This window comes from Scylla paramamosain, chromosome 33 (genome assembly GCF_035594125.1).
Source record: "Scylla paramamosain isolate STU-SP2022 chromosome 33, ASM3559412v1, whole genome shotgun sequence".
Taxonomy (NCBI): domain Eukaryota; kingdom Metazoa; phylum Arthropoda; class Malacostraca; order Decapoda; family Portunidae; genus Scylla; species Scylla paramamosain.
Window position 1 is genome coordinate 7,445,358 of NC_087183.1, and position 16,974 is coordinate 7,462,331.

At 36.9% G+C, this 16,974-nt stretch overlaps 1 protein-coding gene across 5 annotated transcripts; it reads left to right on the forward strand.

Annotated features, from left to right (window-relative positions):
• Window positions 1–4,278: 4,278 nt before the first annotated feature.
• On the forward strand, window positions 4,279–11,529 carry LOC135089579 (terpene synthase-like). 5 transcript variants are annotated; one of them, XM_063985329.1, is made up of 9 exons: window positions 4,283–4,375; window positions 5,683–6,012; window positions 6,793–6,919; window positions 7,422–7,576; window positions 8,327–8,471; window positions 8,701–8,821; window positions 9,568–9,707; window positions 9,953–10,055; window positions 10,696–11,529. In XM_063985329.1, exons 4-9 carry the CDS (start codon window positions 7,467–7,469, stop codon window positions 10,887–10,889), a joined length of 813 nt encoding a protein of 270 aa, XP_063841399.1. In that variant the 5' UTR covers window positions 4,283–4,375; window positions 5,683–6,012; window positions 6,793–6,919; window positions 7,422–7,466; the 3' UTR covers window positions 10,890–11,529. The 5 variants fall into 5 exon arrangements, with proteins under 5 accessions (XP_063841395.1, XP_063841399.1, XP_063841394.1 ...); XM_063985325.1 differs by lacking the exon at window positions 6,793–6,919 and having other exon boundaries at window positions 4,279–4,336; XM_063985324.1 differs by lacking the exon at window positions 6,793–6,919.
• The last annotated feature ends 5,445 nt before the right edge of the window (window positions 11,530–16,974 follow it).

The following is a 16,974-nucleotide window of genomic DNA, read 5'->3' on the forward strand; positions in this document are numbered from 1 at the left end:
ATATTATGCAAAACTGCCACTTTCCAAATACAGCAGAATTTAGGTTTTATATATATATATATATATATATATATATATATATATATATATATATATATATATATATATATATATATATATATATATATATATATATAAACCTAAATTCTGCTGTATTTGGAAAGTGGCAGTTTTGCATAATATTTGGAATAATATGGCCAAAACAATCTGGCAATGCTGGACTGAGGACTTGCGCCAGCCAGTACTGAGGTGACCATGTGAAAGGGAGGGTGCGCGTGCCTGCTGCCTGACAAGTTTACCAGTCGGTGTGTCGCGTCTATGGGTGGTGTTAGTACGCCTGTTTCAACTCCCAGCCTGACAGAATTTTTTTTTTTTTTTTTTTTTTTTTTTGTAACCACGCCTACACAGTGGCTGCCAAGGCTTACCCATGAGTTAAACCTTCTTTAGTTGGTAATGAGGAAGGCGTGGGCTCTAGCAGTGGACACCCGAAGGCAGCAGTGGGTGAAAACAAGCAAAATAAAGAAAAGTTTGGCTGTGAGAAGGTGCTAGACAGCCAGCCAGCTAGACAGCCAGCCATAGTGACGAGGAGGCAGGAAGGTAGATCACCACCACCAAAGGGAAGGTAAGGTCAGGAAGTGTTAGAATAAATTTAGGTAACAACGTAACTTTTTAATGAATAACTGAACAATCCACGGTTTTAACTGATTTTAACGCATCTCACCTAACCTCCAGCACAATATACCCCTGTGTCAGCCTCGTCTCGTTGCTAAAAACCGTAAAATTTAACTTAATGAAAATATAAACAATCTGGGTCGTCTCTATTTATCAGCCATTATCTATTTTATCTGAGTGTGTTTTAAACCAATACTGTCGCAAAGCGGAGCCACATGACCAAGTTTCAATATCCGCTCGTTAGATATACCTGCCATTACTTAGTTTAAGTTTGGCGAGGGTTTAAATGAGTGAGAAGGGTTGCTCGTCCCCTCCACTGCCCCCCCCCCACCGCTATCTTGGATAAGGCTCCCCAGCCCCCTCCGGTTCCAATATTTTTTTTTTATTTCCTAAGTATTTTATTTCGGCTTGTAGCTAAGATTTTATGGTTTGTAAAAATATTTCGTTGTTTTTTAAGTTATTTGAGCGCGTGTGTTGCGTGAAAAGTGGTGATTTTGGCGTTGTTTTTGTGTAAATAAGAGGGCCGTTTTCGGCGTATTTTTTTACGGTACCATAACTAAATTTTTTATTTCAGCCTGTACTAGGTTCTTATTGGTTTTAAAAAATAGTTGGTGTTTTTTTAAGTGTGTTGCCGTCCCGCTCAGTGAAATGCGTGCACTGTACACTTGTTTTTATTCGTGTTCAACTTCCAATAATATTGATTTTTTTTTCGGTAGATTTTTTTATTTGTGCTTGTAGCTCACTTTAAATGGTTGTAGAAAATAGTTCAGATTTTTTAAAGTGTTTTCCGTTATGTTTAAGCCAGAATGGGTGGACATTTGAATGATTTTAAATGGGGTGAAGGTTCCAACAGTTTCCAGATACTTCTTTTTAAATATCTTTAATACTACTGCATTTTGAAATGTGTTGTTATTTGTGGCATTAGTTAAAATGTGTGGCAAGTCTGAATTTATAAAGCATTCCTGTCTAGCTGCGTTTTTTAGAGGGGTCATTTTCAAAATGAAGTACGTACGTACGTAAATAACGGTCGCTGTGACGTCATCAACCCCCCAGCTGTGACGTCACAAGCCCCCCCCGGCCGTGACGTTATCAGAGTGGTACCTTCCCTAACTCCCTTCCAGTCCCTCCCAGTAAATATTCAGTGTTTTTTTTTTTTCAAGGTATTTCAAGGTGTGTGTGTGTGTGTGTGTGTGTGTGTGTGTGTGTTGTCTTATTTTTCGTTGTACAGATGGTGATGCAGTGTGTGTGTGTGTGTGTGTGTGTGTGTTGCCTTATTTTTCGTTGTACAGATGGTGATGCAGTGTGTGTTGCTTTGTCTTTCGTTGTACAGATTGTTATGCTGTGTGTGTGTGTGTGTGTGTGTGTGTGTGTTGCCTTGTCTTTCGTTGTACAGATGGTGATGCAGTGTGTGTGTGTGTGTGTGTTGCCTTGTCTTTCGTTGTACATATGCTTATGCAGTGTGTGTGTGTGTGTGTGTGTGTGTGTGTGTGTGTGTGTGTGTGTGTGTGTGTGTGTGTGTGTGACGTTATCAGAGTGGTACCTTCCCTAACTCAATTCCAGTCCCTCCCAGTAAATATTCAGTGTTTTTTTTTTTCAAGGTATTTCAAGGTGTGTGTGTGTTGCCTTGACTTTCGTTGTACATATGCTTATGCAGTGTGTGTGTGTGTGTGTGTGTGTGTGTGTGTGTGTGTGTGTGTGACGTTATCAGAGTGGTACCTTTCCTAACTCCCTTCCAGTCCCTCCCAGTAAATATTCAGTGTTTTTTTTTTTCAAGGTATTTCAAGGTGTGTGTGTGTGTGTGTGTGTGTGTGTGTGTGTGTGTGTTGCCTTATTTTTCGTTGTACAGATGGTGATGCAGTGTGTGTTGCTTTGTCTTTCGTTGTACAGATTGTTATGCTGTGTGTGTGTGTGTGTGTGTGTGTGTGTGTGTGTGTGTTGCCTTGTCTTACGTTGTACAGATGCTTATGCAGTGTGTGTGTGTGTTGCCTTGTCTTTCGTTGTACAGATGCTTATGCTGTGTGTGTGTGTGTGTGTGTGTGTGTGTGTGTGTGTGTTGCCTTGTCTTTCGTTGTACATATGTTTATGCAGTGTGTGTGTGTGTGTGTGTGTGTTGCCTTGTCTTTCGTTGTACATATGCTTATGCAGTGTGTGTGTGTGTGTGTGTGACGTTATCAGAGTGGTACCTTCCCTAACTCAATTCCAGTCCCTCCCAGTAAATATTCAGTGTTTTTTTTTTTTTCAAGGTATTTCAAGGTGTGTGTGTGTTGCCTTGACTTTCGTTGTACATATGCTTATGCAGTGTGTGTGTGTGTGTGTGTGTGTGTGTGTGTGTGTGTGTGTGTGTGTGTGTGTGTGTGTGTGTGACGTTATCAGAGTGGTACCTTTCCTAACTCCCTTCCAGTCCCTCCCAGTAAATATTCAGTGTTTTTTTTTTTTCAAGGTATTTCAAGGTATGTGTGTGTGTGTGTGTGTGTGTGTGTGTTGCCTTATTTTTCGTTGTACAGATGGTGATGCAGTGTGTGTTGCTTTGTCTTTCGTTGTACAGATTGTTATGCTGTGTGTGTGTGTGTGTGTGTGTGTGTGTGTGTTTGTGTGTTGCCTTGTCTTACGTTGTACAGATGCTTATGCAGTGTGTGTGTGTGTTGCCTTGTCTTTCGTTGTACAGATGCTTATGCTGTGTGTGTGTGTGTGTGTGTGTGTGTGTGTGTTGCCTTGTCTTTCGTTGTACATATGCTTATGCAGTGTGTGTGTGTGTGTGTGTGTGTGTGTGTGTGTGTGTGTGTGTGTGTTTTGAAAATGTACGCGCGCGCGCGCGCGTACATTTTCAGTTTGTTAACTGCCTAAATAATAAATCGTTTACTATTATTATTATTATTATTATTATTATTATTATTATTATTATTATTATTATTACACACACACACACACACACACACACACACACACACACACACACACACACACACCTGTAGTTCAAGAGATTAGGTTAAGTTTGCTTAAACACACACACACACACACACACACACACACATATTATCTAGAGAGGGAAAAAAATTCGAATGGGACGGGGACTCGGGTAGCGGACGGACTGACTGGTCGCAGAGAAGAATGAGACCTGTTGTTCACTCGTATGGTGAGACTTGTCTCGTAAGGAAAGCAATACATCTGGCACTTTAAGGTTTTTATTTTTTTATTCAAATTTATATAAGAAATTTTGCATTACCTGATATTGATAACATTAATTTTCACTCAAATTATTGTATATTTCATAAAAATAGCGTACGAATTCCCAAATTATCGTATTATCGTATGAGTCCCATTGTACATCGTACATGGGCAAAAATTGTTGTATTTGTACAATAATTATCGTACGACTAGCAACACTGACCAGCTCCAGCACCAGCAGGTGGCAGCAGCAGGCGGCGAGCGGCAATACTCGACATGTACATTGCCAGAGACCCGCTCGACTTACAATATAATATCGTCATTTAAACATTAATTTCAGTTAGCAATTTTATCATGTTCATCAATGGAAAATATTCAATAAATTGTTATGATTGATTTCATATATGTTTTAATCTAGAATACATGTTCTTGAAAATTATTTATGAGTGCAGCAGTGTGAGGAGCAGCGCGAGCGCGAGACCGTCTGCTGCGGCACAAGGTTTGTTTACACCTTACCTCGCGTGACGCAAGGCAGGAGGTAATTTGTTGTGTACTTATAGGACGCCATAACCTACTGAGAGGTGGCTACCTATCCCTTGAACTAAAGGTGTATCGAACGCCAGGCTTAAGATTTTGTAATGGATTGAAGTCAAGAATATGTATGGAAGAAGAATAGTGTTAATAGAGGGCGGTTCCCGATGACTTGGGGGCGGTGTGGCGAAATGGAAAGCTCTGGTCCAACACGTTTTTGCCTTCTGTATCCGTTCAAATTATTGGTAATGACCGGGGTTCATCAGGTGTAAGGCTTAGGCGTCATCAGTGAGGGGTAAATTAAGTATAGGGTGCCTTATAACATTGATGTCTTGGGAGCACACCGGCAGTGCTGCTTATTTTATACAAAATACTATAAAGAATAGCAAGGCAGGAAATTTCCTACTTCAGCAGCTAATTTTTCACCTTTTCTGTCGCCAATTATGGGATACAATCATCATTGCACAATTCAACCATGTAATCATGCCGTGATTGACTTTCAAGACCATGACGTCACAATCCACCACAGCTTCCCTTGCCACTACACCATCACGTGACTTTGTGACATTGTTTTACTGCTGCATCATATACTTCAAATGGTAAATGCCAGAATAACAATTACTCTGCACCCATGATCATCAGAACAAAAAACTTTTCTATAATCAATGTTTAAATTTTCACAGTTTGTAAGTTTTGCAGAAGTTGCTAACTCATCTACAAGCATCCACTGTTTGCTATATTTAAAAAAAAAAATTTATTAATGTATCAAGACAAAAGAGGTGTGTCCAGATTTATAAAAGGACAAACTCCAAATTAAAGTAAATGTACAGCATACCTCTTGTGCCATAGCTTTATAGGATATTTTGAGCATCCATAAAGCAGTTCACATCAGAAACTGGAAAAATTATTAATGCCATTGTTGAATACCAACACCAGCAACAAGTGAGTTAGGGAATTTTACTTTACCTATGAGAAAATTAATGTCGCTTTTCTTCCATAGCATTGCAGTGACCATATGACCATCCACCTTGGCCCCTATATGTAAAAAAATAATTTGACATATGTAGAGCTGTATAGTGTCAATGAATGATTTAGCCTATCACAATCTTTGAGTGAATCTAGAGTTAACAGCTTGTTACTGCATTCATATAATTTAGCTATTATGAATTGTTTGTGTGTTTAGCATTATTATGCATCTCCTCTAACATATCTCCCACAAGTAATCACTGTATATATGTATGTATAACTGTACATGTAAGTGAACTGTTTATTTTAGTTGTCCAATATAACTGTGTCTTATTGTCTTCCTTTCAGGCTGTCTGTACCTGACTGTCTACTGTAATCCTATCCTGTGACTGTTGCCAGATTTCTCGTCCTTGTTTTCACTGATTTCTACCTTTCTTCCCATCTTGCCCTTTGTAGCAACACCATCCTTTCACTTGCCTTCACTGTGTGCTGCCCTTCCTTTTGTAGCTTTTATAGCATTCTCTCATTTAACACACCATTCCGCTCATCAGCACAATTCTCTCCTCTCCTTTTCCTCTCCGTGTCTTCCCTCCCCCACCCCAGTGTGCAATGGAGGGTGGGTTAACCCTTAACAGCGGCACCATCATCAGTGCCAGTGGGGACAAGAAGCAAGACCAGGTCAGTCATGCATGTATTTTTTTTATTCTTATTTTATTTTTATTTTTTTGTCTTCTTTTTTTGTCTTTCTAAGTGCCTATACACAAACACCCACTCTCTCTCTCTCTCTCTCTCTCTCTCTCTCTCTCTCTCTCTCTCTCTCTCTCTCTCTCTCTCTCTCTCTCTCTCTCTCTCTCTCTCTCTCTCTCTCTCTCTCTCTCTCTCTCTCTCTCTCTCTCTCTCTCTCTCTCTCTCTCTCTCTCTCACAAGTGAAATAAGGGAGAAAGAAAAGAAGTTGAGAGGAAATGAAAAAAAAAGGTAGATCTGGATCTGAATAAGAAGAGATAACTTTGCTGAGAAGAGATAATGAGGAACTTAAGATGATGTTGGGGATGATAGGAGCTACTTTGAGTGAGGATTGGGTGAAGAGGAAATGAAAAATTTGTTGAAGCAGGAAGTGAGCAGTTGCAAGGAAAAGAGAAAGCAGCAGAAGATGGACACTACTGCCACCAAGTTTATGCACTGTTCTTGTCTACCAGAATGCAGCATCTGGTGTACTGTTTTACCAGTATGAATTACTGTAACTAGTAAAGGTACCCAAATCTAAATAAAGTATACATTAAGCTCATAATTTCAATAGTTAATATTTTACATGCTGTGGAATGGATTCACCTAAATTCATGTCTTGCACATTTGTAAATTTTTATGATGGTCTCTTCCAGAAGTAAACTTTGGTGTCCTTTTAGAGTACCATATGATTTCTTTTGTATTCTCCCTCTTTATTTTTATGTTGTACCCAAGGGTAATGCTGGCCAGGGCATCCCCTCACCATTGTCAAGCAATCAGTAGTGTAGATGCACCATTGATTTGTCTGGTGCTGGGTTTCTGTAATGAATGACAAGTTTAGCTGAACTGTGGATAAGTCCAGGTATGTGGAACTTTCAGAGCTGCCTAGGCAATGGGGTGATCTTGTCTGGGGTTCTTGGGAATGTTTATATTCTCATAATATTCCTAGTTGATGTAAATTCCTAGTTTTCTTGCCCCTCTGAAGCCAGTTTTGGGTGATGGAGAAATCCCCATCACCCGACCCATGGTGGGTCTGGGTGTGAGTAGCACTGTTTACCTATTAGCAAATACTGAAACAATAACAGCAATAATAATTATGATTATGATAATAATAATAATAATAATAATAATAATAATAATAATAATAATAATGATTTATTATTATTATTATTATTATTATTATTATTATTATTATTGTTATTATTATTATTATTATTATTATTTATTATTATTTATTATTATTGTTATTAATATTATTATTATTATTATTATTATTATTATTATTATTATTATTATTATTTTATTATTATTATTTGTTATTAATGATGACAAACATATAGTAACAAATGATAACAATTTGTCAGGTGTTGCTGCAGCCCTTCACATACGTGCTGCAGGTGCCAGGAAAGATGATCCGGGGCAAGTTGGCTCAAGCCTTTAACTACTGGATGAAGATTCCTGATGACAAGCTATTAGCCATCTCAGACATTATACAAATGCTGCATAATGCTAGCCTGCTGTGAGTGTGTGTGTGTATGTATTTCTTACCCGTTTGTATTTTTACAGGATTGAGTCAAGCTTGTGTGTAGTGTTTACCTAGTTGTGACATATGGGAGAGGAGCTAAGCTTGTACCGTCCTGTTTCCATAACTTTTCTTATCATTGACTGGGTGTGTGTGTGTGTGTGTGTGTGTGTGTGTGTGTGTGTGTGTGTGTGTGTGTGTGTGTGTGTGTAATACCTGGCTGTGACATATAAGAAAGGAGATATGCTTGTATTATCCTATCCCTATACTTAAGCTCGACTGTATTCTTTTTATATTCATAATGTGGACTAAATCTGCTTCCAAGTTTTTCCAGATTTCTATGCAAAGTGTGCATGTGTTCTGGCATGCATCCCTGTATGGCATTGTGTAATTTCTTGTACATAAATGTTATGGTTTATTTACCTATTTACTTATTTCATGTTATTTTTCTTTTGTTTGTTTGCACCATATCCTCTCAAAATGTTCTTTAGTATCAAGCCATTGTTTATAACTTTTGTAGGTTCTGTTTGTTTTTTGTTTGTTTTTCTTTCTTTCATTTTAATTATCATTTCTCCAGTTTATTACTTTTCATGATCATTGTTTTAGCTACATTTCTTATATACCTTTAGTGTTCTTTTAATATGTTTATTTATATAGATGTAAACTTAAACATTTTGCTAGTGCAGCACAACTAATTAGACCATCATTGTTTTGAATGTGTGCTTTAATTGGTGACTCCCTTGACAGTATAGATGACATTGAGGACAACAGTGTGTTGCGGCGTGGCATTCCAGTTGCTCACAGCATCTACGGTGTTGCCTCCACCATCAATGCTGCCAACTATGTTTATTTCCTTGGCCTGGAGAAGGTGTTAGCCCTTGAACACCCACAGGTAAACTCATGAGCTTCTGTGTTTATTTGTTCATTCTTTCATTCATTCAATTTGTCATATGTTGTATTTTGTGATTATTAAATGGCTCCTTTCATTTCTTCCCATATTTCCTTCTTAATAGATAATTAAGTGTTCAGTCATCTTGTACCATTATATTTATTATACTTCACATAACCTTCCTAGCTTCCTATCCTGACTCACAAAGCCCTTTACTCTCCCTCTTCAACAGGCTACCCAGGTGTTCTGTGAGCAACTTCTGGAGCTCCACCGAGGGCAGGGGATGGAAATCTATTGGAGGGACTCCTTTACGTGTCCCTCTGAGGAGGAGTATCGCCAGATGACCATCCGCAGTGAGTATGAGAAAGGGAAGGTGTTGTAGAAAGTAGTGGGTGAATAGGTGAGAGTTGGGTAAAGAGAAAGTGAGTCTGGGAGTCTTATGTGGTGATACTTGGAGACTATTGTGACTTTCAGTGTACTTATATTGACTGCTACTAGAAAAGTATTTCATCAGTGGATTTAAAGAAAGATTTAAGGGATAGTATTCTCCTGCCAACATTGATGTATGGATCAGGGGTCTAGGGATTGAGTAGAGCACAACAATCAATAGTGAGTTCTGCGGAAATATAGTGTGTAATGACAAGATCGGAGGGCAAGAGCATTGAAAGTGGGTATGAGAGGTATGGTATGAGTGCCAGTACAAGTAGTACAAACTGTGGAATTATGGAATTTGTGAAAAGGAACACACCAAGATGCTATGGCCATACTGAGAAGATGAAGATTGAAGGGTTTATAAAAAATGTATGTGAGTGAAGTTGAAGGTGGTAATAGGAGAGGAAGACCTTTTGGATGATGGAAGAAGAGGATGGAGTGGAGAAGTACCTTTATGAAAGAGGTGTCTGTAGAGGTCAAGCACTTGAACAAGCAATATGGGAATGTTTGAATAGGGAAAGGTGAGGCTCTTCTGTTCTTATGGCAGACTCTCATAGAGGGAACAAGGCATTCAAGAGATAATTAGATAGATGAACAAATCAATTTCTCAGTATTTATATGATGCTTCAAATAAGTCATGACAATGTGAATCTTTCATCACCCATAGAGACTGGAGGACTCTTTGGCCTTGCAATAAGACTGATGCAGCTGTTTAGTAACTCACGGGAAGACTACTCCACCATTACTGGTATTCTGGGACTATACTTCCAGATACGTGATGACTATGCTAACTTATGCATGAAGGAGGTGAGTGCTGTACATCATCACTGAACTATATGTAATAGGAGGGAATATGCTGTAGAGAGTTGAGGGACAGAAAATCTTCAAAGTAAAAATTATTAGAGTAATATGAGACTGAATATCTTCTACTCTTTACATTAGTTTCAAAACTTTTCATCATTTCACACATTGCAGGATCTTTGCATAGTTGTGTCAAGGTTTTGTGTTTTGGAGTGCACTTGAAAATACCAAATTCACTCTTTCTTCAACAGTACAGTGACAGCAAGAGTTACTGTGAAGATCTAACTGAGGGTAAATTCAGCTTCCCAGTGATTCATGCTATCAATACCAAGCCAGATGACCAGCAAGTTATCAGTATCCTTAACTTTGAGTGTGTGTGTGTGTGTGTGTGTGTGTGTGTGTGTGTGTGTGTGTGTGTGTGTGTGTGTGTGTGTGTGTTTGAACAGAGAGAGAAAGAGAGAGCTCTACTAGAAGTGAAGTTATGTATCCTCAGTTATACTATCTATCATCTTTTGTATTCTTCCTCTATTTTATATTCTATCCAAGAATGAACCTGAGATGGAGACACATTTAACCTTGACAGATTTTTTGTTTCTCCCGTGTTGATAGGAATTCGCAGGTATAGCGTTAATATGGCTCTCAAGAGGGGATTTATATTTTTGACTAGGATAGTGGCACTGCACCTAGTAAATGTATAAGACAGTTTTCCTTAAATTATATTAGTAGATATAGTACAGCATATGACCTGATTGGTATCACATTTTCATTACAGAAGATTATGTCATTGTCACTCAGACTGTGTATAATACAAGTATGGTGAAATCATGGATAAAGGATATGATTTTACTGTCAAGTGCTCGTGTCATTCATATCATCACACCTCGGTCACATCACACAGTTCCATAGAGACGCTCATATCATACTTGGAGTCACACCTTTTTAATTGCTTATGCCACACTTCCTACCCAGATTTTCCTTAACTAGCTGCCCTCAGATATCATACGGCAAAGGCCCAAGGACCTGGAAGTCAAGAGGTACTGTGTGTCCCTCTTAGAGAAGTTTGGATCCCTGCAGCACACCCAGGAAACTCTGAGAACCCTAGACAATGAGGCACGGCAGGAGATTGCCAAGTTAGGGGGTAATCCTCACCTGGAGGCTCTTCTGGATGAGTTAAGAACCAATGTGTAGAAGTTCATATTTGAGTGATTTCTTAATTTATTTATTTTTTCTATGAATTTTTCCCACTACATTCAATTCTTTCTTTTCTTCTTTTCTTTCTTCTCATCATGATTTAGTCTCAGTTCTGTTTTAACTTCTGTATGCTACTTTTATATTCTCGATTTCTACTTTTTATATTATTATTATTATTTCTCATCACTTTCCTCCTCTTCCTCCTCCTCCTCTTCTTCCTCCACCTCATGGTGTTAGGTTTGCTGACAGTTCCATACTCTTACTTTGTTGACCTCATATTTTTATTTCCTTTCACAACCCACATCAAGATTTGCAGTTTCATCTCCAAATCAAACTCAGGCTTCCATTCACTGCTGCTTTACTACAGTTAACAGCCGTGTGATGGACAAAACTGTCAGCAGATCACATCTCATGCAGGTAGTCCTTGTGTTATGTTTCAGTGCACCGCCAACAGGGATTTAATGTGTAGTATCTTTAAAGCTGAAGGTGTGTAATTATTTATTATTTATTGTTATAGGTGTTATATAATTTGTGGTGTCCTAATGACAGGGATAGATATTATGGTACTTTAAAAATTACTAGTATTGCAATTTTGATACTGGAATCATTTAATTATTATTATTATTATTTTTATTTATTTATTTATTTTTATTTTTTCCCTCCATGACATGACTGAATAACTTTTAGAGTAAGCACGGTTTGGATTTCTAAAACACTAAAAATATTGTTGGGAAAGAGGCCTGATCCCAGGTTTGAAGGTCTGCTGAAGAATGGAACAACCAAGTGATAGTTGTAAGGCCAAGACCATGCAAGGTCAGAAATAGAACAAAGACAATTGGAGTATGTTTATGATGTCATTGAAGTGTAGACACATCCAGGCTGATAAAACTGATTGCTCAATTACATTGCACCAGTTGACTGCTTCACTAATAATGTTTTCTTTAAAAGTTCTGTCGTTAAGCCTGCAGTTTTTATTATTATTATTATTATTATTATTATTATTATTATTATTATTATTATTATTATTTTGTTTTAAAGGAACCAGTTTTGGCCCCATAAAATTTTGCTCCCATATTTGTGAAATGTAAGATTCAATTGGAATTATTATGTTTATTATTGCATTGATTCCAATGGTGTTTGCTTTTGTCTTGGCCAAGTTTTATGTAAGTGTGAGTGGTTATGTAGCCATTATTTTTATCTTTCATAAGATTTTATAGTTTTATATTTATTTAGTCAGAAGAATGTGATAAAGTAGCATTAAGGGTATTTTTATTTGTCACTTTTCGTTTCTTTTTCTGTCATATTCTTCATTAGATTTTTATCTTTACACAGATGATTTTACCACTCTAAAGTTTTCTTATATATATATATATATATATATATATATATATATATATATATATATATATATATATATATATATATATATATATATATATATATATATATATATATATATAATTTAACTTTTGGTCTAATTCTGGCTGTTTGTCTAACATATTTTTATAATATTAATTGTGTTAGAATTTCCAGTTTAACTTAGGAAACATTTTTTTCCTTCCAACCTTGGAACCACAATGATAATGAGATCTCAGAACATGTAGGTACATGAACAACAAAATCAAAATGGAAACTTATGCTAACCAGTTTCCTTCCACTTCCTCCCTTACATATTAAGTACCCCATTAGAGATTCTCACCACTCATTGCTCGTGACTGCATATCATTATGCCATATGTTGGGAGAATGGGATGTCAGGTAGCTATTATGCTGAGGCATAACTATCTTTTGCCCCACTACTTATTCTATTGTGATTGATATTAATTAAGTTATATATATATATATATATATATATATATATATATATATATATATATATATATATATATATATATATATATATATATATATATATATATATATATATATATTTTTTTTTTTTTTTTTTTTTTTTTTTTTTTTTTTTTTTTTTTTTTTTTTTTTTTTTTAGTTAACTTTACCATTGGGGATGGGGATGAGGAATATTCAAGCATAATGTTGCCTACCAAAATGTTGAAAATATGCCACATGTAATATAATCAGAAATTTTATACAGGCCTTATGCCTTATATCATTATTTAGACTTTGTTGTTGCAAGCTTTGAGGATATTACAAACCTGGGATCAGAGAACATGTCCTGGCTTAAGGTATAGAGGACACATTTACCACCTCAGTAACACGCTTTTGGTGCATCAGAGTACTTCTTACTGTGTTGTCATCATAATTTGCTGCCACTTGATCCTTGTCAACTTTTTCCATGGTGATGTGGTGGTGACCATAATGGTGATGGTGGTAGTGATGGTGTCAGTGGTAGTGTAGGTGCATTGGGTCACTGGAAGGCAAGGAACTGATGTCATTGATTGCTGTTAAGTTACTGTGCACACTCCCTGTACTGGATGGAGCAAAATTGGCCTCCATTTTTTTTTTTTTTTTTTTTTTTTTTTGGTGGCAACAACAGACACCACCTCCTTCTGTCTTTTCATCTCATCCAAGGTGCAGGCTGGGGCATTTTTAATATTGTCTTCCCTGGTACCCTCGGGTTGGCCCTGTGGCTTTGGGTTTTCTACACTTTGGGCATTGAGTTCTTGCAGTTTTCTGAGTCACAAGCTGCAGGAAAGACTAATGCTTCCTCCATAGTAGGAGTTTCTGGATCACCCTTACGGCTGGACATGATGGTCTGCTTCTCAGGCTTCAAGTGTAATAGAACAGGAGAGGATAATGGATAGGGTGGAGTTATTATGGGAGGTGACCAAGGAGAATAACATACACAATTACGGCCAGAGTGGTGGAGAGTGGTGCTAATCCAGCTTTGGAGCAAGGGGGCATGCACTGCTTGTTGGTGGGAACAGCAAGGTGTCTATGATTCTTAGAGTCACCCTCCTCAGCAATGGTGGCAGATGAGACAGGGACCATGCTAGAAAACAACAGACAACAGATGAAACCCTAATACCAGCTAGTGGAGTTGTGTTGGATCTTGCTGGGTCGCTCAGGACAATCCACAAAGCTGAAAATATATTGATAAGGAGTAGTCTGATGCAAAAGTTCTCTGGACTCTTCACTGTCCTACCTGGTCACCACTGGCTAGGTGAACCTGATGCAAAGCTTGAGTTCTGGTGAAAGAAGAGCCACCAATTTATTTTCAGTATTTTCCTTAACATTCCTTAATTCCTCTTCACCATCCTCATTGCTGTCACATCCCAGGTGAAGAACAAGCTTGGAAGAGGAGCAAGAATCCTTGTTATCAGAGTCTGAGTCTGGCCATTGTTCAGAGGAGGATAGGCAAGCCTGATTTCCCTTCAGGCTCACCCATCTACTCCTTGGCTGTACTATGGGGGATGGAGATTAGGAAGAGGCAGCTAAAAGCTGTCATGAACCGTGATATATACGAGTATATATATATATATATATATATATATATATATATATATATATATATATATATATATATATATATATATATATATATATATATATATATATATACAGACACTACCTTACTTACAAACAGAGTTATGAACATCCGAAGATACAAATCCCAGGTCACCTTTAGCATCTAAGATCAAGAGATGCCATGTTGTTTACACTACACTTCCTACAGGAGTTGCTGTTCCAATGGCCTGGCTCAGAAGCAATCCCGAGCCACTTGTAGCATCAAGATCACTCCTGTGCACTGCTGTGTCATACTGAATATGAGGACAAAAAACACCCACACATAGTAGTAATCCATGTGGCTGGCATAAATAGGTATTTTTCAGGGTTTTCAAAATCCCAAGTTTTGCAATCTTCAAGTTTAGCACAATGGCTTTGGAAGAAAGCAAGTACAAAACTTGAGAGGGTATTGTACACCCAAAATACATTACTGTAATGACCTACGAACAGCTCTCAGGAAGCTAACTTATTCATAAATCAGTCCTTATATATATATATATATATATATATATATATATATATATATATATATATATATATATATATATATATATATATATATATATATATATATATATATATATATATATATATATATATTTTGGGAGGTGGCCATTCTGGATGCATGTTTCATTGAATTCTATATCACTGGCTGCATTGTTTAATTTGTATGATGTTTTTCTATTTTCCTTGTGAGGGAATGTTGTTCCTCCTTTAATTGTGCTAACAGATTTCTGGAGCCCATCAGCATTCTCTTTTATTGTGTAACAAAGTGTAGTACTTTGTTCTGTTGTTTGTGGATCCTCAAGATGTCTTTCAGCTTGCACCAGATCATGTTCAGGAAAGCACGAGTGAGAATGAAGTTGAGCAGTGCAGTGGTGAGGGTAGTGTGGGCTGTGGCCAATAAGCAAGTGAGGCCAAGTTAGGTGTGGGTCAGCCAATCAGCGACCCGAGATGCTGGGGCGAGGTGTGCTGCTGGCCTGAGGTCGGCAATGTGACAGGAGTCTGGACTGTGGTAGTTGTATATTGATTGTTGGCATATCATGGAGATACATATACAGCTTCTGCCATCCTTAGGCAAGTTCTGTTGGGTTCTTTGAGTATGACAGCTATGTTATCTTCCAGGTGTTTTTTTGTGTATGACAGCTATGTTATCTTCCAGGTATTATCTTGTGATGGAGAGTCCATGGTTTGTAGTGTTGTAGTGTCTGATGGCTCCATCTTTTAGATGGGCTGTGATGCATTTGGAGAGAGTAGTGGTGATGGAGCCAATGGACAGTATGTAGACTGAAGGTTGGTGACTACGGTCATCATTGTGATATGTATATTGGTACACCAGGCTCACCTCTTGCAGTTGTGTTGTGAATGAGAGATAACTGTTCTTGATGATTTAAACCTGAAGTGTGTCATCTTGTAATAAATGATGAGTCTTAGTTGTTGAGATCAGTGGGCTTAACGTTGTCATGGATAATCTTGTACCAGAATATCAAGGAAGGGCAAGCATTGTGCTTCTTAGATTTGTGTGAAGTTAAGGTATATATATATATATATATATATATATATATATATATATATATATATATATATATATATATATATATATATATATATATATATATATATATATATATATATATTTTTTTTTTTTTTTTTTTTTTTTTAAGTACTTAACTTTAGAAATGAAAAGAAAGGTTCATCATGTCATTTTATTTGATTTGCAAAATGAGAAACAAATTGCTTATGACATTTTAGCATCAGACACATCCTGTCTGCTTTTTGAAGTTTAATGATTGAATAGTTAAGGAATATTTTAGCTGGTTCATTGGTAGAGTGCTCATCATATATATATATATATATATATATATATATATATATATATATATATATATATATATATATATATATATATATATATATATAAAATACTTAACTTTAGAAATTAAAAGAAAGGTTCGTCATGTCATTTCATTTGATTTGCAAAATTAAAAACAAACTGCTTATGACATTTGAGCTTCAGACACATCCTGGCTGCTTTTTGAAATTTAATGATTGAATAGTTAAGGAGTACTTTAGCTGGTTCATTGGTAGAGTGCTCATCTTGTAGCTACAGGGTTGCAAGTGTCTCACTCCATGTACCTGCTTGACGAGAGAGTTAGCCTTCCATTCCATTCATCCAGTCTTTTTGACTGCAGTGCAAAAATCATGATGAAGCAGCTGTCCCTCTCCTGTGTGCTTCCATATAATATTCTCAGTGCCTCTCTCTGTTCTTCCTATCCAAGCTGACATTATCCTTAACAACATTTCACAAGCATCCCAGACATATATTACAGTGGAAAACAAAGAGAAGACAAAATACTTACAGTGAATTGTTCATAATAAAAATTCATGTGTCATCTTGTACTTTTGTTTGCAGTTTTCAAGACAGTGAAACTGAATAAAATTAAAAACATGCCAATGAAAATTTCTGATTCAATGTGGCAGTTATATGCTGCAAGAATTTTGAACCATATAAAACAAAAATTTAATGTTGAACTGAATAGAAATATATATATGTATATATAAACATCAAGCACCATGTAACTCTGTGAGCCACACATAAAGTTAATGGAAGTGAT

Excerpts from the sequence above, each read along its gene's own strand:
- LOC135089579 (XM_063985325.1), top strand. The coding sequence starts at position 5,944 with ATGGAGGGTGGGTTAACCCTTAACAGCGGCACCATCATCAGTGCCAGT. Across the intron at positions 9,708-9,952 it reads CTAACTTATGCATGAAGGAG|TACAGTGACAGCAAGAGTTA; the intron begins GTGAGTGCTGTA and ends TTTCTTCAACAG. Across the intron at positions 10,056-10,695 it reads AGATGACCAGCAAGTTATCA|ATATCATACGGCAAAGGCCC; the intron begins GTATCCTTAACT and ends AGCTGCCCTCAG.